Source organism: Eucyclogobius newberryi, unplaced genomic scaffold, assembly GCF_026437365.1.
Source record: "Eucyclogobius newberryi isolate DKJ021-1_F unplaced genomic scaffold, fEucNew1.0.hap1 SCAF_7, whole genome shotgun sequence".
Lineage (NCBI taxonomy): Eukaryota > Metazoa > Chordata > Actinopteri > Gobiiformes > Gobiidae > Eucyclogobius > Eucyclogobius newberryi.
The window spans coordinates 28,538,811-28,562,929 of record NW_027316389.1 but is presented as its reverse complement, the minus strand read 5'-3'; the positions used below and the strand labels follow the sequence as shown (position 1 = coordinate 28,562,929).

Genomic DNA, 24,119 nt, shown 5'->3' with positions numbered 1-24,119 from the left:
TTTTACTGTGCACTTTGAGCAGAAGAGTTTTCAAACTATAAATGACTAAATAACCTAAAACTAAAACAAAGTTAATGTTTGATTAATGCAAAAAAAAAGAGTATATTTTCACATTCTACATATTTATAAAAAATAAAAGAATATAAAAATACAACAATAATAAAATGTTATGTCATTCTAACAAGTGAACTCAATCCATAAGCTGTATGTGTTTTCGTGGCTGTTTTTAAAAAGCTGTCATATTACCTTCAGTTCATCCATTCTAAACATTACAACATCACAACAAGATGCAAGAGGTGTCAAGATACTTCACCTGTTTCCTCTTTTTGTCTGCTTATCTCCCTTTTTCACGGTGACACCTTTATTTTGCCCTTATTTTGACAGCGTTGAAAACATAATCTTCAGTCTGAACTCCTCCCTCGCCTGTTTCCTGCATCACCGCTTTGACAGCTTTGCACTTGTCGAGACATCAAGAAACTTCAGATTCGGTCCTGTCATACTTGCATTTTGCCTACGGTAAGCTTGTTCCTGAACTATTTTCTCTTTGTGACCCTGTTTGAAAGTTACAGTTAACTTGAGGAAAGGGAAGCCACAAAAAACATGAAAACAAAACATCACCTGCTTTAATTCACCAGGAAGTAAAGTAACGACCTTTTACACTTCACGACACGCGTACTTTTTATCTATTCATATGCTGTTCAAAATTACATTTGTATTTTGGCTGCGTAACATCCTTCAAATCAGTTTCACAGTCATGCATTTTAAAGTGATTTTAGTTTAGTGAGCACAAGATTGCAGAAGAGGAAATGAGGAAACATCTTGCACTTTGCATTTTGACAAGTTTCCGAACTGTCGGGGAAAAGACTCAAAGGAGAAACATGCGGTGGTCAACGGGGTCAGAAAAATATCATTAGTTTTTGCTGTGCAGCGTTCCATGTTTTCAGCTTTGGTGGAAGTGAAATCAAATGAGGAACTAATACTGTTAAAGGATTTTGATGTTGTTTGTTTGTTGACACGCTTAAGCAATGGAGACAGAGCTCTTTGACAATCTAAGAACGCCAGAGAGTGAAGACATCGGGTTGTTTCTGGGTAAGTCGCTGTTTAGTGTATTTTGACAAATGGAACAAGCATGAAAAGTCTTCTTAAAATTAAAATCTTACAGTGGAAGATAATACAAATATGTTCCAATTAAGATGAACACTATGTAATTCAAGCAATTATTCACACCTTATCATACACTGAACAAAAATCTAAATGCAACACTATTCTCAAAAGATTCCCACATTTCGTGCAAATATTGTTTACAAATCTGTCAATGTCTGTCTCACTGAGCAGTTAACATCAATCTTACTCTTCCCACTTCACAGTATCCAGACTCTGATCAGACAGCATGAATATTGCACACATCTGATAGATTTGGGAACAATATTTGAGAAAAATTAGTCTTTTGTGGATGTAGAAACGGTTTCATATCTTTGAGTTCAGTGCATTCAGCTTGCTCAGTGTATTTAAGATTGTCATTTTTTCCAGTGTATGTCATTTTCTTCTGTCTGTTCAACTCCATTTTCTTGGAATGTTCCCCAATATGGCATTAAACCAGTGTTAATGTCGTCAATGCCATATTTGTAATGACTGAAACGTCATTCAGTGTAAATTAAAAGTTTGTGAAATGTATGTGGTTTTAGTTTGACTAAAATCACATATATTTAGTCTACTAAAACTATGACTAAAAGTTGATATTTTTTACACTAAAGTACTATTATTTTAATCAAATAATAAACATTAAACCTAAATTAATAAAAGGAACAAAAATATTTCTGCACGTGAACCAGGAAGCAATACAATTTATCATTGTTGAAATAAAATATAACGCGCCCCAATTGTCCTTTTATTACGCCTACTGCTGAATCTGTGACGCTGTCACATCTTCTCCCCTTTGTTTTACCATCAAAAAGCTATTTTATTTTGAATTCTTGGCAAAATGTGCGGCTTTGCCGCACAGACACCGTGACTCTTTGAATAAAAATGTGGATAACTTTTGATGGTCCACCCCTGAAGGAAATTTCCAAATTTTATGAAATTTTCTCCAAATTTCATAAAATTTCGCAAAACTAAACATTTAACCTCCATATAAAATCTGTAGGGGGCGCTGTGGTGCCAAATTAATTAATTTCACTTCAAGTACGTTTAGCGCAAAGAGTCTAACAACTGATTCTAATTTGACGCAATTCGGACTTCATCTGCGCAAACGGCAGAAATGTTAAATTTGGGAGATTTCTGAAATTCTACATTGAGACCGTGACAGGTATCAATGTAATTTGAATAACTTTTGATGTCCCACTCCTCAGTAGCATTTTCACCAAATTTCAGCTTTTTAGAGCCAACGCCCTGGGAGGAGTTCGTAAAAGTACGACGTTTGGAAAAACTTCCGAGTCCTGCTTAGCCATTTTTGAACCAATATGGCCGACATTTGGTTGGGCGGACGGCGTTGCCGTAATAATATTTTTTACTTCTCTTGTCACCATCTACCTCTGCGCCAAATTTTTTTGGGGTCATTTCCTATCTCTCAATGCATTTTTGGTACATTTGGGGGCGCTGACGCGCCAATTTTTTTTATTTTAGAAAAGGGAAATAGCCAGAATGTAGAGAGGCACGATTTTTAGAGGTGTGCAAATTTTTGTGACTTTTCGTCGATGTTCACTGGGTGAAAAATAGGGGGGTTGGTCCCGAGAAGAAAGAAAGAAAGAAGAAAGAAAGAATAATATTCCGACGCGAAAACAATGTTTCCCATTTTTCAAATATGGGTCCCTGGTCACTGACGGGTACTTTCGTTAATTTTGAGTGGGCTCCGCCCACTTTGTGTTTTTGGCCCTCTATACAGTAATAATGTTCAATTTTTGCATTACATGCTTATATGCACGGAACATGCAAGAGATGGGGAACGTATTCGTGACCTACTTAGGGCAAATGAGTGCTTTATATGGGGATGATGATCCCAATGTAAAGTGCTCGTTTAGTGCGCACTTTTGCACGGGCTTCGCCCGTTTACAACGGTAATGTTCCATTTTCCTACTACTAATTAGTATGCACGGGGCGTGCGTGAGTGAAGGAGTGCGTTAGTGAGTGTTTGGAAGTGGGCGAGAGCTTCGCGCTCGATTTCGTGCGCACTACGTGCGCACTTTTGCAGCCGTGCTTCGCACGGCCTTACGAGATTAATAGGCCTCTCGCCAGCTTGTGGCGCTCGGGCCTAAATACTTGTAAACAAACATCTAACTTCAACTACAATTATTTCTAGTTTTATTCTAGTTGATTATCTAAGAATATAACTGTGAAAATGAACACTGCATCAGACTTATTTATTTCCACTGAGTCGAGCCAAGTTACACGTCAGATCTGCGGAGACCAATTCAGTACCTCACTACTTTGTTCTTTAATAACAATTAGCAAATACATTTTCTATTCTGTTTTCAGCCAATTTCATCTCTTTATTTGAAGTACACAACTTAAGTATTGTTATTATCCTTCAGGGAACTCTTAATATGTGTGGCACGAAACACAAAAATAGAAACTCTGGCCAACTGTTGCTCGTCCTGATTTGGCAAACTCTCAGCACTGCTCAAACAAAGCCTAACAATTGCCCAACAGTGACTGAAATAACTTCACCAGTGACAGCAGGAGTACAACACTTGCTCTATTAAAAAGGCTCATGAGTTCAATAAAGCAGTGAGCATTTAAGAGCTGCAGGATAACATGTCTAAAAATAACAGAGCTGACTAATAGATATTTTGTTTGCTCACACAGGGGAGAAGAGGAAGATGATTCAACCGACGTCTTTGAAAGATCATAAACTGAAAAGTCTTAAAGAGGTACGAATTCATTTGACTAAACCAGTGTTAATCTAGCTTAGCATTTATTTGAATTTATTCTACAAGACACAATCATCTTTAAGAGGCGCTATGCAACGTGTCTGTCCGAGGTTTGCCACCCGCTGGAGATGTTATTGCTTAAAAGACACATACTATTCATTATTTGCATATTTATGCCAATAGCATTTAGACATGCTCTTGAGTACCTCTGCTTTGGCATCTCATGATCTGTAGCTTAAAACAGTCTATACAGTGAAAACAGGTTTGGTGCTAGCGCTCCCTCTACTGGCAGCAGAGTAACATGTACTAATACCATGGGGACATAAAGAAATGCTAGCTTTCCCCACAACATGGCAATCACGCATTCATAACAGATGTGATTTGACGGTAGAAATACTTAAAATGAGTCTGGTGATGATTTATGGACTTAAAAACAGCAAAGTGTTTTTTCTGAGGCTCAAAGAAGGAGCAGAGAAGACACTCTTGTAAACAGGATTAATGAAACATGCATGAAAGAAGCTTATACAACAACAAGGTACAAGGTACAAGGTACAAGGTAGGTTTTTGATGAGGGAACCATTTTATAACATGGTTGAAAGCAAATTTGCATAATATGTGTGGTTTAAAATGTTCCCATTTATGTCCCATTTAATGTCCTAATGCTGTTTCAATTGAAGGTATTTCTATTGCTACAAACACATGCATGAGGTCGTATCTGCGCATCTCGTGGCGTCACATGCTTGTCTACATGAACATTGATGTTGAATGTCACACAATGGGACATGTGACAACAAAGAAGGATGTATCAAAGATTGTGAAAAAATAAATAAAAATGGACCATTCCTGAGGCAATAGTAAAACACTTATGTCCAGACTGTCTCTTGACTCAAAGATCCTCTTAAAATAATACAAAAATAAGTTTCATTACTTACTTTAGTGAACGTTCTGTGCATTAATCTATCAATTGGGTCTGAATTGTAATATTGAGAAAATAAAACATCTATTCGAGCAGCTTTCCTAAAGTCTGTCTGCACCTTAAGTCGACATTACAAAGCCACAGAAGAAATACATTGCCGGGCTGACATGGCTGTGCCCCATGTGTTCTTCTTAAGGAAGGGCATGAATTATGTCTGATGCCAGGAGAGAGGTGGAAAGACAGGTGAAATTTTAATGAACATAATTATAAGTCGTGATCGCAGACACATTCGAAAGCGGGGCAGGGGAGCTGACAGTTCAAACGTTAACGGGTTTAGATGAGGAAAGATGATAGCAACACGAGGCTGTGATGTTGTTAAAGTTTGTTGCAGACTGGGCTTGTAAGACTTTTTTGTGTACCTGTAAAGTTGGTGTCACCAATGGTAAATAAAATCAGTTATGATAGTTGACGGTTGCCAGGATTAAAGCCTGCCGAGTATACCAACTGCACTGTTGTTGTGTCCTAGAGCAAGAGACTCGCCCACATCCCTAAAAGAAATAGAAATATACGTGGAAATATAGAAATATAGAAATATTACAACAGATTTTCACGACTTTTACAGTTTAGTGCTATTTACAGTCCATTTTCGAGTATTGTATTTTGGGTGTGAGGCAGTGTTTAGGCCCCCTCATCCTGCTTTACTGTCTTGGAAACTGTTATTTTTTATGTTTTCCAAAAAGCTAGATTGTTGGAGGGAGTCGAAACAGCCAAATGGAGAACTAAGGAGGTTTATGTCAGAAAAGTCTTCTATACAAACTCTACAAAATGGTTTACCAGAAAGTCTTTCTTCAATAAACAACAAAAATTGTGAAAATTATATTATTTTACCAAATATTGTTTGTTTTTTGTTGTTTTATTTTAGATTTATTGGACCGCATGTAGGCTTTATTTGTCAAGTGTTCATGAACTAAAGTTAAATATAATAGCTTATGACTAGAAATGCTGGGGGATGTTTTCTAACTGTAAAGGCTGAATCCACAGAAAACATTAACTACGTGATGAAAACAAGTCAACAAGAAGATCTAACCATTTCCAATCTATGAAAAACATGATTGCAGTGGTTGTCTTTAAGTGCTATTTGACTGTGTATAACATATCAGAGAAAGCGGTCCAATACCATTAGCGTCCTTCATATTGATTGAGAATGAGTTTACAGAGAGTGGATTCATGCTGGTTGTGTCTGGTTTTGCATCAGAAGAAGGTGTAGAGGAAGATGAAAGCGCCTGGCGTCTCTGACTCTGATGAATTGTGTATTTTCAGGCCCTGTTGGATTGGATCAATAGCACTTTGAAAGCGGAGCACATTGTGGCCCAGAGTTTGGAGGAGGATCTGTTTGACGGACTGGTCCTCCATCACCTGCTGAGTGAGTGAGAGACTAATGCACACTACTGGCTAAGAGCTCCGTGACACTCCTCCCGTCTTCTCCCGTCTCCTCCCGTCTCCTCCCGTCTCCTCCCGTCTCCTCCCGTCTCCTCCCGTTTCCTGCCGTCTCCTCTGTCAAATCTGCTCTATTCACTGTAATGAGGTTTTACAGCAGGAGATGATGCTTGAAATGTCGTCACTCCTTTTATAGGGAGGAATATATGAAATAAGGGCTGCACTATACATGAGAAAAGTATCAATATTGCAGGATTGGCTAACACTATAATCGATGACGCAACCGTTGTTGATTTTATTTTATTTTTATCTTCATTTAACTGGGGGGGGGGACTCTCTTGCAAGAGTGCCCTGGCCAGGAGGCAGCAGCACAATAGCACAGCAATAATGTGGAGAAAAGGCTGATTTTAACTATGTATTTAGGCATAAAAACTTCTGTCAAGGACACTATAAATGGAAATCTTTGGAGAACACTTTAATCATCAGGGAAGAAGGCCTAAACAAAGAAATGGACAGCAAATACGAAACTAACTGACTGGAAAATGGAAAAGATTACTTTGGACTTGAAAATTGACTTGATGGAACAAATGGGACTCATATGTCGGCCGAAATATGCCTTAACTCTTTTGGACGTTTTATGACGCTTGTGCGTTTTTCTTCTCTGTGTTTCAAATGGTCTCACTGTGTGAGACAGACTAGTGCACTCTCCAGTCTGAGAGCGCTCGCTGCTGGCTCCTGATATCTCGTCTGTCAGATCTACCTACTCCAGTCACAATAATGAGTTTTATATCAGGAGATGAGAAGCCTCAAATGGAAAGTCCTCATCTTCAGTGGAGTGGATTGCATCTAGCTATAATACTCAAGTTAAACTCAGATGAGGAACAGGGATTTGAACAAAATGCAGACCTACAAGTACACTGTGTGATAGTTCCAATATTTCAAACACAAAAATATGAATCCTAACACTATTCTATTCATTATGATGTATGTTGTCCCATGTATGCTGTAAATCAGGAGTTGGCAATATTTTTGGCTTCGGGGCCATTTTGAGAAGTTCATGCCTCTGAGAGCACAAACACAGGGCCACACTAAATAATATAATCTGGTGATTCATTCAATTGCCATCCCATTATCACACAAACTCTACCCATTTGTTCTGGCTCAAAACAACCTGATAAAATAGTGAAATAAAAAAAATTGAAATAAACTGAAGTAGATCTCTGCATTCTGCTGCTTGTTGGTGTTATTGAAGCATATTTTTGCTGATATTTAATGTTCTCAGCTGCAGGCTTAAAATATGCTATTCCTCATAAATTAACAAATTATCTTTAAAATATTCAATGAATAAAAAAACAATTTTACTCTGTTAATATTGAATATGATCAGATGGGTCTTATAAACGATATATGTTTCACAAAGTAACTAACTAAAATGTGCTTATAAACTCAGTAGTGAATATCTATAATGCTGGGAATGCTTTGATGAGAGAGCGATACATATGGACTTCTGCAAAGAGTTTAAAATGAGCTGTTCTGTTTTTCATGTGGTTAACAATGTGCACTCTGAGCAGAATCACACTTTTTAAACCAATATTTTAAATCTACTCACAATGACAACAGTTAATAGTTAACAATAGTAACAGTTTCACTTAGCCTAATGTTAAAACAATATGATTTTGAGATGTTAAATACTAAACTTAGCATTCATTCAGAACTTTTCCCACCCCGTAATGTGATAAATGTATTTACAGCAATGACCCAGTAGTTTATCGGGTTTTCCACCACACTTTAGGTTAGTTTTTTGTAACTTTGTCATTTTTGGACGTTCCATCCCGTTCGCGATCAGATTTTTTTCCAAAGTTTTGTAGCCTTACCCGAGCTAAGTAGCCATTTACCGTTTGGTGCAATGTGAAGAAGTAACATCACCCAAAATAACACATTTAATTACCGTAATAAAGGGTAAATATTTGCAGTTCTTATTTGGCTTTGTAACTCATTTTGCCGATCATGCCATGTTGATTGCAGTCCGTTTGGCTCGTTTGGGAGTGTGTTTGCCTGTGAACGAGATGGCCCTGACCTCTGCTGCCCAGACCCACAAACTGGAGGTGATCCTGGGGCAGCTGAACCAGCACCTGGGCCTGGAGGAGGACCAGACCAAGTGGAGCGTCCAACGTGAGTCACCACGCTCCAGGCCACAACAAAACAGCAACAAGTGGAATAAAAGTTAGTGTTATAGCTCAACTGTCAAGGCAAGTTTATTTCACAGTTTGTACACAAAATAATTCAAAGTGCTTTACAAAACAGGGAAAGATGCAGTAAAATCACAAAACAGATACAACATAAACAATTTAAATTCAGGTGAAATCTGTATCATGTCATATGCACAGCTGTTTTTGAGCAGTCTCACATCTTCAGGAAGACTGACAAAATTTGCCATTGTTCCAGAAGTAAATTTGTCATTCATTTTTTTTCATTTTAGATTCAGAAAAAAGTAAGTGTTAAATGGCACAACAAAAGCAAAACAGTTACATATAAGCTAATGTCCATAACGCAGTTGTTTTGGTCCATAAAACACATGTGAAATTAAAATTCTGCAAAAACTGATTTAATTCTAATCATAGGACTCGTGCTCATTATTTACACACAGCTGATTAGCCCCAAGCAAGCTTTCAGAACCTGCCTATTTTTTTAATTTGTTTTTGGAATGTACCTATGGGAAAAATAAATGAAAATGTACTTCCAGAACCAAGCAGTGGGCAGTCACTGTTGAGCTTCATATTTGTGCCCTGGGGCAGACTGACAAGCAAGGCTGCCAATCTGTCTCCGACCACCACCAAACCAATTATGAATGATTTAATCCTTGGTAGAATGATTTGGTTCTATTTTAGACCTGGTTTAGAACTGTAATTGCCTAGATATGGACCTGGTGGTACTCAGAAAGTATTTTAGAATGACAAAAACCCATTTAACGACAAGTGGCTTTTGCAGTTATTCATTTAAGAGTGCAAGAGTGAATAGAAATAGGTCTATATCGATGCGTTGACTCCTTAAAATGCTATCCTCGTCCTTCAAACCCAGTCTGTTATGATTATGTATGATTCAGAGCTTCTTCCTTTACAGCCTTGACTTTTCTCCCTGTGGCCTGTTCAGAGCATGAGGATTTCATGTGTTGTGTTCATCTGTCACTCAACCACAACAAAGACCATGCAACATCGATAATCATTATGTATCTTATGTATAATTGCAATCATCATCAGTAACGAAACAATTATCAAACAATATATCCTTAGTTGAAAGATTTCTTTTGCAAACTTGACATTCTAATTTGGCAAATCTTCAAAACAACTAGAGCTCCAGCTCCCACTTGACTTAATTTTTTCAGGACGACATTACGACAGGGACGAGCCTAAAATGCAGATTTTGGGCTCTTTCTTTGTCATTAAATGAAGCCACAATTAATGATACATCTTTTAAAACAAATCACTATTTAGTGATATTGACAATTAAAATGATGTGATCTTGATAAAATAGTGGGGAAATTAAGAACTAAAAAAACTAATGTGGAGCTGTTGCACATGACAGAGGCTAATTCACTTATTTGAATGCAATAAACACATGGAAATCGTGATTGTATAAAACAACATCAAACTTTTTTTTATAATAATTAACAAAGCCACCACTACACAATGTTAATAAATATTTTTTATCTAATTTTGAATGATACAATGGTCAAATTGTTCTTCAAATGAAAACCCAAATGAAAGCAGAAATACATTTGGAGCTTAATAAACGTGAGGTTTGACTCACTACAGTCCGTTTAGTTGTAGAAATCCACTTCTCTTGTAAATCTGGAGCTTTGAAAATCCGATAAAACGTTCTGTCTTTCTTCTGCACTTGATCGTTTGTACATCGTGGTGCCCAAAAATAATCCACAATCTCTGAAACTCCAATAAAGTTTGTTAATTGCGTTTCAATGTGAATTCCCAGCCTCCCTGCAGTGTTTGGAGTCTGGTGGTCCATGACGACAACTGCAGGAGCTATTGTCATGTTTTCCATTCATCCCCAAGAATGGTTTTGTCACTGATGTGTAGATAAATGTAATAGACGTTATATTCTATTGTTCCGATTCTTGACACGAACTGAAAACTCCAACTTACGACCCAAAATGCATTCTGTTCTGACTTCTAACAGCTTGTATTTTACAGTATCCCCCCTATGTAAACCTTTGCCATTCCTCCCCTGTGCAAAGCCTGTTTTTCTATCCGAATGCGCTGATTTCATGTGTTTTGTTTGCTCCTGTTCGTCTGTCAGTCATCCACAACAAAGACCTCCTGGCCACTGTTCATCTGCTCGTTGCCATGGTGAGGCGGTTCCAGCCAGAGCTCGAGCTGCCGCCTAACGTTGAGGTTGAGGTGGTAGTCGTGGAGGTGAGATAAGCCTTTTCACCGACCTCAATGGGAGAAAAACGTTTTATTTTTTAATGCGAGTGTTTTTTGTGTGTGTACTTTCTGTATTTCTATAAACTGTGCATCCAGGTCAGCAAAAGCGGGATTAAATCAGAGACACATAAAGAGGTGTTGACAGAGAAGAGGTGAGTAGTTATAAGACCAAGGTTAAGATACTTTTGTACTTTTAATTGCCTTAAAATTGCAGATTGTTTGCCATTTTACTTTATGTGTGGCAAAGTCAGCGTTTATTTAAAAAAGCAAAAAATACAGACATAATCAAATCCACTGTATTTATTTGAGTTACACAGTGGCAGAGTGGTTAGTTTCCTGTTTTTCAAAGATAAGATTGTGGGTGTTCGAGTATATTTACAAAATGTATACGGTCTATTACTGAGCATTGTGCTAAATGTATATTGCTATATGTCTTATTTTGGTGACGAATACATTAAGTTCAGGTGGTGTCGTAATCAGAGACAAGACCAAGACAAGATCGATACTTTTCAAGGTCAAGACCAAGACTGAGGCCGAGACAGATCAAGACCAAGTCAAGACCAATTTTAAAAATGCACCAAAGATGTGGCCAGGACATTGTCTAAAGATAATCATAATCATAATCATAATCAGAAAAGGTTTATTGCTGTTGCCAATGAACTGAATTCACAAACATAGGAACTGGATTCGGTGCAACATAAAACAATGAACAATGATACATCAACCGGCATAAATAAACTGTGAACGGCCCCAAATACGTTTTGAAAAAGTACTTTCATTTAAAAAATATACCGATGAAGTCTTCAGTGCCTTTTTGCTAAAGATGATCTACATCATCATTCAGTATGTTACCTGATTTTATTGCACATCTAAGAGTATTTAACACATTAGATTATACCCATTTAGTGAAAAGTATTTGTTTGTGTGTTTTTATTTCGATTTTTTAATATATTTTTTTGTTTGAAAGCCAGCTTTTGTTTATTTACTCATGATAATTCCCTGTGCTGCCAGTAGTAGAATACTGATACAAATCCTGATGAAGGATTGCCACAGATATTATTGTAAGTTCTAAAACCTGAGATGCCAAAGCAGATATACTATAGACGTGTTAATGATACAATAGTAACAGTACAATACATAATATGTGTCTTTTAACAAATATCTCCCCATTTGTCTGGGTCTGTTTTCAAGGTCACACCCCATACCAACAATCAATTGCAATCTATCCAATTATGGCCCTTTTGCCTATTACAATACCTCACGTGCACTTGAACTGTTCTGCCTCATGCACAAGAAATCATATCTAGTTTCTAAGCATCTGCATTTTTCACAAGAATTTGATATGAAGATGTTTGTAGCTTTCATTCTGTACATTAAATACTCCTCAAACGTTTGCATCTCCCATCGTATCGTCTCGTATGAGTGACATATGACACAGGGACGGACCATTTTAGCTCTTCACCTTTGGCTCTTTCCTGCAGCAGCGCGGGCCACGACTCCCAGAACAATAGTGAAAGTGAGTAGTGCGGTCGGAGACAGAGCTCATGTGACTCTCGTCCAAAAGCATCAGAACCACAGTGACCTGACCCTCCTCTCTGTGGCCGCCAGGGGAACATCTCATCGATCAACTGCTCCGGCTGGACACAAGCAAGGTCAACACAGTCAAGCAGGTACGACAGAGCAACAGAGAAGTGCTGAGCTACAGTGTAAGATTCTGCTGCAGGGAGACAAACTCTGTGGTTTTAAGACAGAAAATAAATCAAATTAAACTTTTCTTTGATCAATAAGTTATAAATAATACATTAGGATCTGCAAACAATCTGGTCACAAGTGCGAACGTTGCAAATCACACAGGCCAGGATACATTTGGTTAGGAGGGGCAAGTTAAGCTCATTTTTCTTGGTGCTAACGCTAATGCTAATTTCTGAGCATAATAGATCAAATAATGCCATGAACTGAAATAATCTCACATAACAACGTTTGGGCAGTCTTTACTTTACATTGCAATTGGTTATTTTATTATTTTAATATTTTGATAGATGTTAGCATTAGCTTAATTGAGACACAAACACAGAGATAGAATTGAGGAGGAAATGGTTTCGATGCGCACGGAGCCCATTGCTTTGGCGGGAATGTTCTAATGTTCAGGAATGTGTGGCGTTCCTATTGCATTTTCATTTCATACTGGTGTTTTTACTCCGCAGACCTGACCTGGAGGCGTCACTTACTTGTTAATAGCATCATCACAGTGACAAGTTATTAGCTTCACAAGAAAACCTTCCACTATGAAAGTCTCATGGCGCATCTTTAAGCTAGCACTCAAAATAGTGTGTAATTCTGACATTAGCAGGGTATAAAAAATAACCTACAGCCTACAGAAAAAGAAAAGATTTATACGCAAAATACAAAATGCACAACCAAGGTTCTTGATATCTCTCCCACGTAGGCTTTATAGTCTAATTATCTATAGTCTATTCTAAACTCTGGTACTGGAATTAAAGCCAATGTGGCTTTAATTCAGTTTCGAATGGGCAGTTAGCGTTAGCCTCCAAACACCACAATCTATGGAAAACCAGGTGTGAAAACAATATCATGTGCAGCACTGTTTAGAGCCAAAATTAGCATAATTGCTAACAACTCTCACAATGCTCACACAATACTCTCTACTCCTCATAATTAATATTGCGAGAGTCTAGATTACTGTTATGTTTTTCTGATAAATTATAGTCCCTTTTCTGAAGATTCATGACAAACTGATTACTCACAAAATGAATTTGATTGTCAATATGAGTGAAAAATGTTCCTGTCAGACTTTAATGATCGGCCTCTCCTGTGTCCTACTTTCACTACTTCCTGTAACTTACTTTCCAAACCTCAACTCTTTCTGTTTCAGGCCATTTTACACTTTGTCAACAGGAATATGTCATCTTTGGGTCTGCAGGTGGCTGATATGGACCGACAGGTAAAAACCACACCATTCACAGTATTTTCTGTGTCCTTGAAGACTAGCAGAGATGGGATCACTGCTCCATATCCGCTTCTTGTTTGGTGTGTGTTCCAGTTCGCTGATGGGGTAATCCTGCTCCTGCTGATTGGACAGTTAGAGGGCTTCTTCGTCCCACTTTACAACTTCAATCTGACTCCTGTCAATCACTCGGAAATGGTAAGGATTTTTAAAGCGTTATGTGAGTGCACTATATTAACTTATGGTGATGAGGTGTAGACATATTTAGCTAGGGCTGTATTTCACAATATTTAAAGGGGCTCTATGGAACTTTGCTGGTGGAAGTAGCTCCAAACAACAATGGAGGCAATGCCAATAGGTCAAGCTACATGTCAGATCTGTGGAGAGGATGGCCTACTTGTGGTAAAAATATTTCTGAGCAGTACAACTTTGAATAATTGCCAACTATACGTTTCAAAGTCCATACTGTGGGACATTCCAGACAAAGCAATGCATCATTGGAGACAGGCTGGTAATAGACACCCCAAAAGAAGTTACATATTGCACCTTTAAAGGACATATATCATGCAAAATAGTAGACATTTTGGCTTCTTACATCCTGATTTTTAAGTCATTATCCAGATGACTACCTTTGAAACTTTTTCTAGGATGGATCACTCCTGGACAAATGAGGGGTTACACTGACCAATTATGCTAAATTCACTATTTTGAGCTGTTAACCGTGTTATTACATTGTTCCCTTGTCAAAAAAAACACCTGGAGTTGTATTTAGCCTCATTCACGCTGTTTTGTGGCATCAGAGCTTCAAAATCTTCTCCTGTTTCTAAGTCCATAAATTATTCTGAGCATTTCTGCCGTCAAATCACGATCATTACAACTGCATGCTTGAATTAGCATGTTGGGGCAGGTTAGCGTCTGTTTATTTCCCCTTTGTAACTATTAGTAGATGGAGTTGATGAACGATTGCTTCGCAGGTATAAAGTAACATATGCTTTCAGTAGATTATTTTCAGTTCTAAAACAGCAGAGGTACAAGAGCATGTTTAAAGGTCAAGAATTATACAAATTGAGTGGTTGAGCTGGTCAGAATATGGTCACTATACTTGGTCAATCATAGAACAAAAACTTGCGCAAAGTTAAAAATCTGCCATTGAGTTATCTAAGCCCTTGCTCTAAAATAATCTGTTTCTGAATGCAAATTACCCATGTTTTTCATTATGATGAGAAATTAGGAGCAATTAAAAAAAACATATTATATATTTTTATTAGGAAAAAAGTCCTGTTGCAAATAACAGGAAGCAGCTGAAACCCGTGAATTAAAGCAGTGGAAAGTTATATTGAAACATTTATGATTTAATTGTGTTTTTTGTGATTGTTAACATACGTGCACTGCCATCCTATCTTGCAATATTTAAAATGTTCTTTCATATAAACTGCAACCATCTAAGCACCAAACAGAGCATAAAAGAAAGATGAAGTTGTTGAAGATGCATCGTAATTATCATTTTCAAATTCATGACTGCAGTAATTGGTGATAATGTCATTTCTTCACTGTAACAATTGCCATATTTGAGCCGAGGAGACAGGAACATGGAAGACCATTGTTCCGTATCTGGTGGTACTGTATGAGATGACTTCATGGGTCTCTCGCTGAAGAGGGTTTTAAATCTTTACAGTGATAAAAGGAGGAAGACTTGAGCACATGTCGGGTCGTATTCATAATACATCACAGTGGCCCTTGTTCTCCATGAGAACACATGACACGCCTGCAGTGCTGAGCTGGTTTGTTCGGCTGGAAAGAGCCATTCACAGCAGTTTCAAAGTGGATGGATCAACAACATGTAGTGGAAAACAGTAATACATAAAAAATAGCAAAAATAGTTATGGTGAACCTTTCACCACCTGCTTGTATCCAAATGGAATTAAACATATCCATCTCCATGGAGACAACTGGTAAAATCTGTGGAGAAACGATCCAGCTCATGACAAGGCATGTTTTTGAGCAATATTATATAGCATTATATAACACCTGTAATGAAAAAAGGCCTGGAGGATACTTTACATACATAATGCACCTCCAAGAAATTGATTGATTTTCTTGTTGCTTGAGGTGTGTTCTGCAATGAAAGCTGCTCCATAACACAATGTACTCCCAGTGGTGGAAAATAACAAAGTACAAAAGTACTGCACTTATGGTATGTGTACTTTACTCAAGTACATTTTATGAGGTAAACTTTTTTTCTTTTACTTCACTACATTTGAGCAGGTATCTGTACTTTCTACAGCACTACATTTTTCAAAAGGACATCTTACCCCAAGGTTTTTAGTTCAAGTCCTGCCTTTGAGCAAAGGAAAACATACATTTAAATGACAATTTGTTATCATCCTCCCAACATTTTACTCTTTAGTCATAGTCATGAAATCGTTTTTACTAAATACAATTTTACTACATAGTAGTAGTACTAGATACGTTACTTGAGTATTGAGTGCTAACAACTTTGAGTGCTTCCACCACTGTCTAATTTGGTACTACACCTTTATTATTCTCAAAAAGAACTTCAAGAAGACTTGAAGAAGATTGAAGAAGACTTCAATAACAAATAGTTTATAAAGAAAGGTTCAGGCTTAGAAACTGCTTAATTAGGGAGTTAGTGGATTGGTATTCACTAATTCTGAATCAATCAAATAAACAATTTGTTCATTATGAATGATGTCTTTGATCATGCTTTATTAAGGCTATTACAACTGTATATATTAAAATGTTATCCAAACTCTTGAACTGTGCACTGATACATCTGTGTCTAATATAATATGTGCTGCGTGTTGATGTAATATTGAAAATACTATGTTTGTACAGTAATTTCACATCAAAATAACTTCTTAGTTCACATCCGGTCATGTTTGTCATGTCTTCCAGCTCCAGAACGTGACTTTGGCCTTAGACCTCCTCATTGACACAGGAATAGAAGTGTCCAGCATTTCTCCACAAGGTAAGAATAAAATATGACCAAATGTTGTATCGGATTGTGTTTCCAGCAGGTGCAAATGTATACACACATGATTCAACAAAACTAATCATCCAAGATCCACTATTCAGTTTATTGCCTTTTTAATGCACAGATAAAAAATAGATCGTGTTTCTTAGAATCACGTAAATCAGCGTAAAATCTCAATAAATAGTAAATTATACCAATATAAGTGGTAAGTGTTTAATTTAGTGCAGCAATGCAGAAAGCATCAAATGTATTCATTGTAATCTGAGCAGCAGAAATTGTTACTAAAGTAGAAGTACAAAATAGTGTTTTGGGGTTAAATACTAAAGTAACAGCTCATTTAAAACTTTTAATTTTGATTTGACATAATGTTGGAATATTGCACAAAATGTGGTACTTTCAAACTCATGAAGCCAGAAACCTAAATGTGTAAATAATGTCATATTGTCAGCATGAAGCTTTTGTCACATGTAGATTTACTTACATTGGGAAGCAGAACCAAATGAGGCTCTTACACAGTCATATAAATTATTTGAGTAGTATAGTGTCTGATAACTACCCCAAGAAGAACAATATATTTGAATTACTCAAGTAAATACTTGTACAGGCAACACACCTCAGCAGGTGTATCAATATTTAAAAAGTAGAGACCGGGACTGTTTGTCATACTTTTACTCAAGAGCAACTCATCATCAATCATAGGTAATACAAGCATTTTTATATCTTATTATGATGAAAAGTTATCAGTGGTTAAAGACAGCATCAAACAGACAAATGACCCTATGTCAGGGTCGGTTGTCACACTGTGTGGGGTCGGTTGTCCCTGATTGTTTTCTTCTCTCACCCAATTCTCCCACTGTCGGAGATATAGACTTAACAAAAGCTACTAATTTGAGTAACACATCACCACATTATTACAATATCATGCCCCACTGTTTATGCCCCATGACAACCAGCCCCAGCTGACTTTCTGACCTAAAGTTTGAGCTAACACATGGCTTCAAGTAAGTGAGTAAGTAAGTAAGTAAGTGAGTAAGTAAGTGATAAGTAAGTGAGTGAGTGAGTGAGTAAGTAAGTGAGTGAGTGAGTGAGTGAGTGAGTGAGTGAGTAAGTAAGTAAGTGAGTGAGTGAGTGAGTGAGTAAGTGAGTGAGTGAGTGAGTGAGTAAGTAAGTGAGTGAGTGAGTGAGTGAGTGAGTGAGTAAGTAAGTGAGTGAGTGAGTGAGTGAGTGAGTGAGTGAGTGAGTAAGTGAGTGAGTGAGTAAGTGAGTGAGTGAGTGAGTGAGTGAGTAAGTGAGTGAGTGAGTGAGTGAGTGAGTGAGTGAGTAAGTGAGTGAGTGAGTGAGTGAGTGAGTGAGTGAGTAAGTGAGTGAGTGAGTGAGTGAGTGAGTAAGTAAGTGAGTGAGTGAGTGAGTGAGTGAGTGAGTGAGTGAGTAAGTAAGTAAGTGAGTGAGTGAGTGAGTAAGTGAGTGAGTGAGTGAGTGAGTGAGTGAGTGAGTGAGTGAGTGAGTGAGTAAGTAAGTAAGTAAGTGAGTAAGTAACTTGAAAGCTAAAAGGTCCTGAGATCTGGCTTTTCGACTGCATATTCCATTTTCCACATTCTAATAAAAGGCTTTTACAAAAAAATATAAAACATACCAAAACATTGTGTGATTGGAAAAACATAAAGACATAGTTTGATGTCAAGTCACAGCGCCCCCTGGTATTGTTATACAAATGAATGTGACAACCTGTGAGACAACAAGCCCTGTTCTCCCCGAACACAAACTCAATAAATCTATGTGAATAAAGCGATGGGAACAGAGGAGTGGTCACATAATCACAGTCTGATATAATAACGCCTCATGAAATGGTGTTAGCGAGAGCAGCCAAGGGCAGCGGTAAACAAACATGAATCATTTGCAGATGACCATTATGATGAGCGCAGGTCATTATTCCTTTTGTCCTCCAAATGATCGACAGCCGTTGTTAAACCTGCAGCAGTCAGTCCGAGTGTTTGTGAGAAGAGGGACCATCAGTATTCATGTGGAGCGGAGTGAAGTGTGCCAAACTGACAGATGCAGGAAATGTGTCACTTGTTGTGCTAGAATCGTTCATTTGCAAAATAGATGTGTCATGTTTATTTCTCTTGTAATTTACTCTTTGCATAATTGTGTTTTTAGTGACCCTAACTACAGTATATAAAAATGTAAATACTCCATCAGGACGATCTCAAGCGCCATCCCTTTGCATTCATTTCAGACAATTATCAAAATGTATTGGAAAAAAATCTCTAAAATAATGGATTAACAAAATAATCATTAGTTGCTGGTCTAGATTATATTGACATGGTAAAATCAGATTAATTCACAATTTATCTTGATTTCCTTTTGCAGATACCGTTGTTAGTGAGATGTATTTAGTGAGTTTGCAGAAATGTCACTGGTCTTAGTGGTCCCAGCAACCTGCCCGGTTTGTCAGACTGACCACGCCTCCTCACACTGACCGCACCTCCTCAGACTCCTCAGACCGGCCACGCATCTTCAGACTGACCGTGCCTCCTTATACTGACCACGCCTTCTCAGACCGGAAGTAAGACTCCTCAGACTGACCGCACCTCCTCAGACTGGCCGCGCCTTCTCAGACTGGCCGCACCTCCTCAGACTGGCCACGCCTCCTCAGACTGACCATACCTCCTCAGACTGAAAACACCTCCTCAGACTGACCATACCTCCTCAGACTGGCCGCACCTCCTCAGACTGACCATACCTCCTCAGACTGACCATACCTCCTCAGACTGACCATACCTCCTCAGACTGACCACACCTCCTCAGACTGACCATACCTCCTCAGACTGATCATACCTCCTCAGACTGACCATACCTCCTCAGACTGACCATACCTCCTCAGACTGAAAACACCTCCTCAGACTGACCATATCTCCTCAGACTGGCTGCACCTCCTCAGACTGACCATACCTCCTCAGACTGACCATACCTCCTCAGACTGACCATACCTCCTCAGACTGACCATACCTCCTCAGACTGACCACACCTCCTCAGACTGACCACACCTCCTCAGACTGACCATACCTCCTCAGACTGACCACACCTCCTCAGACTGACAGCACCTCCTCAGACTGGAGGTCAGACTCCTCAGACTGGCCAGACAGGCCCTTTTCCAAACCGCCTCCTCCTCCTTTATCCTACGCACTAATCCTCATTTTTCATTGATTTATTAGTGCCCCATTGACTCTGTAAATGAGAGATAAAACATGTCTTTATTGTTCAGGAAAACACCTTACATGCAAAAATATAAGTTTACACAATGGTTCTTTGTCTCCAAAAGAAAATAAATGCTCATTCATTCGTCAGACTGTCTTACCTGTAGCTACATCAGCCTTTTATTTGAAACTACAAAATCATTTTCATCCAGGGTCAGGTTCATCCTTGCTTCAGGAAACTCATCAAAACACAAGAGAACATGCAAACACCTCACTTTGGGAATCGAACCAGGGACCCGCCAGCTGTGAGGAGCCAGTCATGACTTACCCAGAGGTGGTGAGGAATTGAAATAGTTTTGAATAGAGATGTTTCACCCTCAGTAAACACATTACTCCAGATAGAATAGAGCTCATTTCAGCCTCAGTTCCTGGTGAGCTTACAGTATTTCATTTGGCTGGTGTCTATTAAATAGACACCAGCCAAATGAAATACTGTAAGCTCACCAGGATCTGTTGTGACAAAAAAAACTGCAGGCCCCATAGTTTTACAACGATTCATTTCATATATAAAACTGTGATATTGCTTTCGCGGTAAAGGGGCGTGTCACTCGCTCTGAGCGCTCTAATGAAGGACCCGCCTCTCATGTTTGTGCCTCACTTCCTGAGCACAATGGCCCTGATCCAGCATGACACCTCAGCAGAGGCCAGTGACACCCCAGCAGAGGCCTCGCAGCACCTCCACATGTCCAGGGAAATACAGCTCACTAACAATGCTGTCTGACCAAAAGAAAAAAGAGATACCAGATAAATCCAGAATCATTTCATATAATTTATAGCCATTGCCTAGAGGAATTTTTGAAATATAGCTTAAATAACATGTGAAATTCTGTTAATTTGTGCTGGTTGAATTAAGTTTAAGAAGTTATTAAATAAAGTTATGAATAAATGAATATTACATGTCTGGGTAAAAATACAAATGTACATATTTGTTATTTACATTTCCGTTCAGCGAATGATATTTTCAGACATGACTCATATTTGCTTTCACATTTTCAGAAAAAAAAGTATTTTTTTAAAACCACGGCACGTATTTTATTTATAACCGGCTTACAGGAGACACAGGAAATGATTTACTCTGTATGTTATGTGAATATTTCAAAGGGTTATGTAACTGTGTCAGCTGCACAGAAATGGAAACAGTTTGTGCTCACGTGGGCCGGGACTTACAGCGATCATGCATCTGATGAGAGCGGGGACTCCAGCTGAAGATACCAAGCAGCTTTGTCTGTTTCTACATGTTTACTGCCGGCGTGGACACTTATGTTCACTATCTGGAGGGAGAGAGTCAGATGCCCCGGTCAGAACCTCACAGCACTTGTTATGGACTAGTTCAAACCCACGGACAATCAGGCTGTGACTTCACGTCGTGGTTTATTACTTGAGAGTTGAGGCTCAAAATGTAGATATAGTTCATGCTATGCTAATTTTGGATGTTATTTATTGTGAGTGACGGGTGGATTCAACCAATGACAGTGACGTGTGAACTCTCAGAAGCCACAGGCAGCTTTAGTTATCTATTATTATTGTGATCAAACCCATGTAACCGTGTGTCATGTGCACTTTAATTTGTAAATACATTAGATTGTATGCCTAAATGTCAAAGTAGGATCGAATGTAGGGCCTTTAAAATACGACCTGGCCTTTACCACTGAGCCCACCCGTGTGAACTGACTGCCAGCTTTATATTAAAATAGTTTGCAGTGTTTGTTGGGCATGACCCGGTGTGACCCTGAGAGACACAGCCACGCCTCCATCCCAGGCTGGAGACGTCCTGAAAGGTTTGTTTTATTACTCTGCATCCGGTCTGACCTTTTTCATGCTTTGTGGGTCAAGACTAGAGTTGAGTTTTTATAAAATGCTTTGTCTAAAGTCCATTTCTGGGCTTGGAAAAGTCTCCCTGGACGTTTGCACTTTGATCGATGACTGATCCCACTGCTGGCCTCATGATGGGAGGGATAGAATGCTAACACCTTTCTGACTAACTGACTGAATACATGTTTTGTAAACTGTGGGTCGTAATATTAAGTTCTTGGTTGTAGAATATGATGATGTCACGCTTACAAATGATGGGCAAAGGCAGATGTTCCACTGATTACTTTGTTCTTTGCCTTGAAATATCTAAACGGTAAATTTACAAATGTTTCATCTCATTATATCTACTTGTGGCTGGACCTGCAACAAACTGCATTTTAACTATTCGTTTGAGCTGTCCCCATCTTTATTATATATTATAGTCCTGTAGAATGTTTTCACCCAAAACCCAGCAATTGTTTTAATGGAGATTGATTATTTCACAATAGAATGTCAAGAGTTACACGCTGAGAGTGTTCCAGCTGCATTAACACATCAACAACACGGCTAATGCTAAACTGAATAGGCTAAAACATTGTTGATGAACTCAGATATTTTTTCTGTGATTATTCTTGTTGTCATACCATCCACCCCTCATCTAGTGCTTTTTTGGGGGCGGGTTGCAGAGGCAGCCATCAGAGCAGGGAGGCTCAGGCATCCCTCACCCCAGACACTTCCTCCAGCTCTTCTGGGAGAATCCCGAGGTGTTCCCAGGACACACATTTTGTCTGAACAAATATCATTTTTTCAGTCTCCATGTGGAAAAGTCACCAGAGTTGTACCAATTAGTGGTGTTTTTGTGCTTTTTGTCCTTTTTTTTAAAGAAGAAAATGGTTCACGGCTGAGCTCTTCTGCTGTTTCTTTGGGGAGCGCTTGTGTTTACTGTGGATCACATGTTTGACAGAGATTGATTGTAGATACAGTGAGGAGGATTCACTCTGCCACCAAGATGACAAAATACTCTATATCAATATAGAGTGGATTGATAAAAATCACAGCTTGTCTTTGGTCGTAAAACAGTTCTAAGTTTAATCTTTGCCCCTGTCTCACCGATTAAGACTTACAACCCACAATTTTGAGCCACAAAAACTATAGTATAAATGATGTTCTATGCTACTAAAGCTCCATGCTAAATGCTGATCCAGGACTTCTGTTTTAAAGGCATTCTGCGGTTGTTTGTTTTGTATTTTCTCCCCTTGTCTAATTGTCTGCCTGCCAAGAAGCAGAATGGACTCTCTGGGTGCTTCGGAGACACGTCTAAAAGTATGAGGTAATCGATGTTGGATGGATTTTCTGCACTTCCCCTGTGGCCCCATTATTGACACCGCGCTCCATAGGCACTTTGAGCCCGATTCTGTCTTCTCACAACCACAACTTTCTATAAACAGCCACCTCCACAATGAAACCGCTCTCTCCAAAATGTCCGCCTCAACACCATCACCGGTAATGTCTCAATGAGCGCTATTCATCTAAACCAGAAACCTGTGGGAAACTCGATTCATGTTTGTGTCTTCTTAATTACCGTTAATGAATGGAAAGTCCCATTGCACAAGGGCGAGCGCAGGAAGGAGCAGCGTGCCGTAATTGGGTTTACCTGGTTGAGGAGTCAATCTTCTTGTCACACACTCATTCAGTTAGTGCAAAGGGAGGGCTGGTTTCACCAAGATCTCGTCTCCGTGCAGAATGCATTGATTGGATTTGGGTCTAATGTGTTTTGGGGCCTTCTGATCTATGACCTGTTGGGAGGGATTGGGGGAATAGTTATCAGCTAATGACGGTAAAAGCATCCTGTGCCTGTGCGCTTTGAGGTGAGACAGTGTTAGAGGTGGGAAGAGAAATAAAAGACTTGTAAGAACATATCTATAAAAAAAGGTTTTGTGTTTATTCTACCTTTAATATCATGTGGAATTAATTATCTGCAAAGTATGGAATCTTTCAGTAATAATGGGACCACGTTTTGCGTATAGTGTTCCGTATTCTTTCTACGTACATACAAGTTTGGATTATTGAAAGTTGTATGTGAATAAATATGCATTGTGTTGCAGATATCGTGTCCCAGGACGCGCAGGCCACGCTCAAGGTTCTCTACGCCTTGTTCAAGAAACACAAGGAAAAATCATCCCATCTCAAAGAAACGGACTGATTCTGGATGTTTTCTGATGCGACACAGACTGTGAGGAAGATGAAGGAACAGGACATGACCAGACATAAAAGCAGCGATATTGGATGATGTAAATGTGGGTGGAGAGTCATATTTAGGATTTCACCATTATGCTGTTTATTATTCGTTTTGACTCTTATATTACACATATGCACACGTTGCAGCTCTTTTCCTTCAGGCACAGAAAAACACTTGTCACCCCTTGCTATTATAAAGTGCTAGTTTAATGTATT

At 38.7% G+C, this 24,119-nt stretch overlaps 2 protein-coding genes across 3 annotated transcripts in view; one reads left to right on the top strand and one right to left on the bottom strand.

Moving 5' to 3' along the window:
* adck2 (aarF domain containing kinase 2) overlaps positions 1–24,119 on the bottom strand; it is a 226,913-nt gene that overhangs the window by 40,214 nt on the left and 162,580 nt on the right. The gene's annotated exons all lie outside the window — the stretch shown is intronic.
* parvg (parvin, gamma) lies at positions 3,782–23,949 on the top strand. Of its 2 annotated transcripts, none has more exons than XM_072435880.1 (11): positions 3,782–3,866; positions 6,103–6,205; positions 8,244–8,390; positions 10,530–10,645; positions 10,754–10,809; positions 12,142–12,173; positions 12,266–12,327; positions 13,551–13,619; positions 13,719–13,820; positions 16,539–16,611; positions 23,771–23,949. In XM_072435880.1, exons 1-11 carry the CDS (start codon positions 3,816–3,818, stop codon positions 23,866–23,868), a joined length of 909 nt encoding a protein of 302 aa, XP_072291981.1. In that variant the 5' UTR covers positions 3,782–3,815; the 3' UTR covers positions 23,869–23,949. The 2 variants fall into 2 exon arrangements, with proteins under 2 accessions (XP_072291981.1, XP_072291980.1); XM_072435879.1 differs by having other exon boundaries at positions 12,139–12,173; positions 23,771–23,943.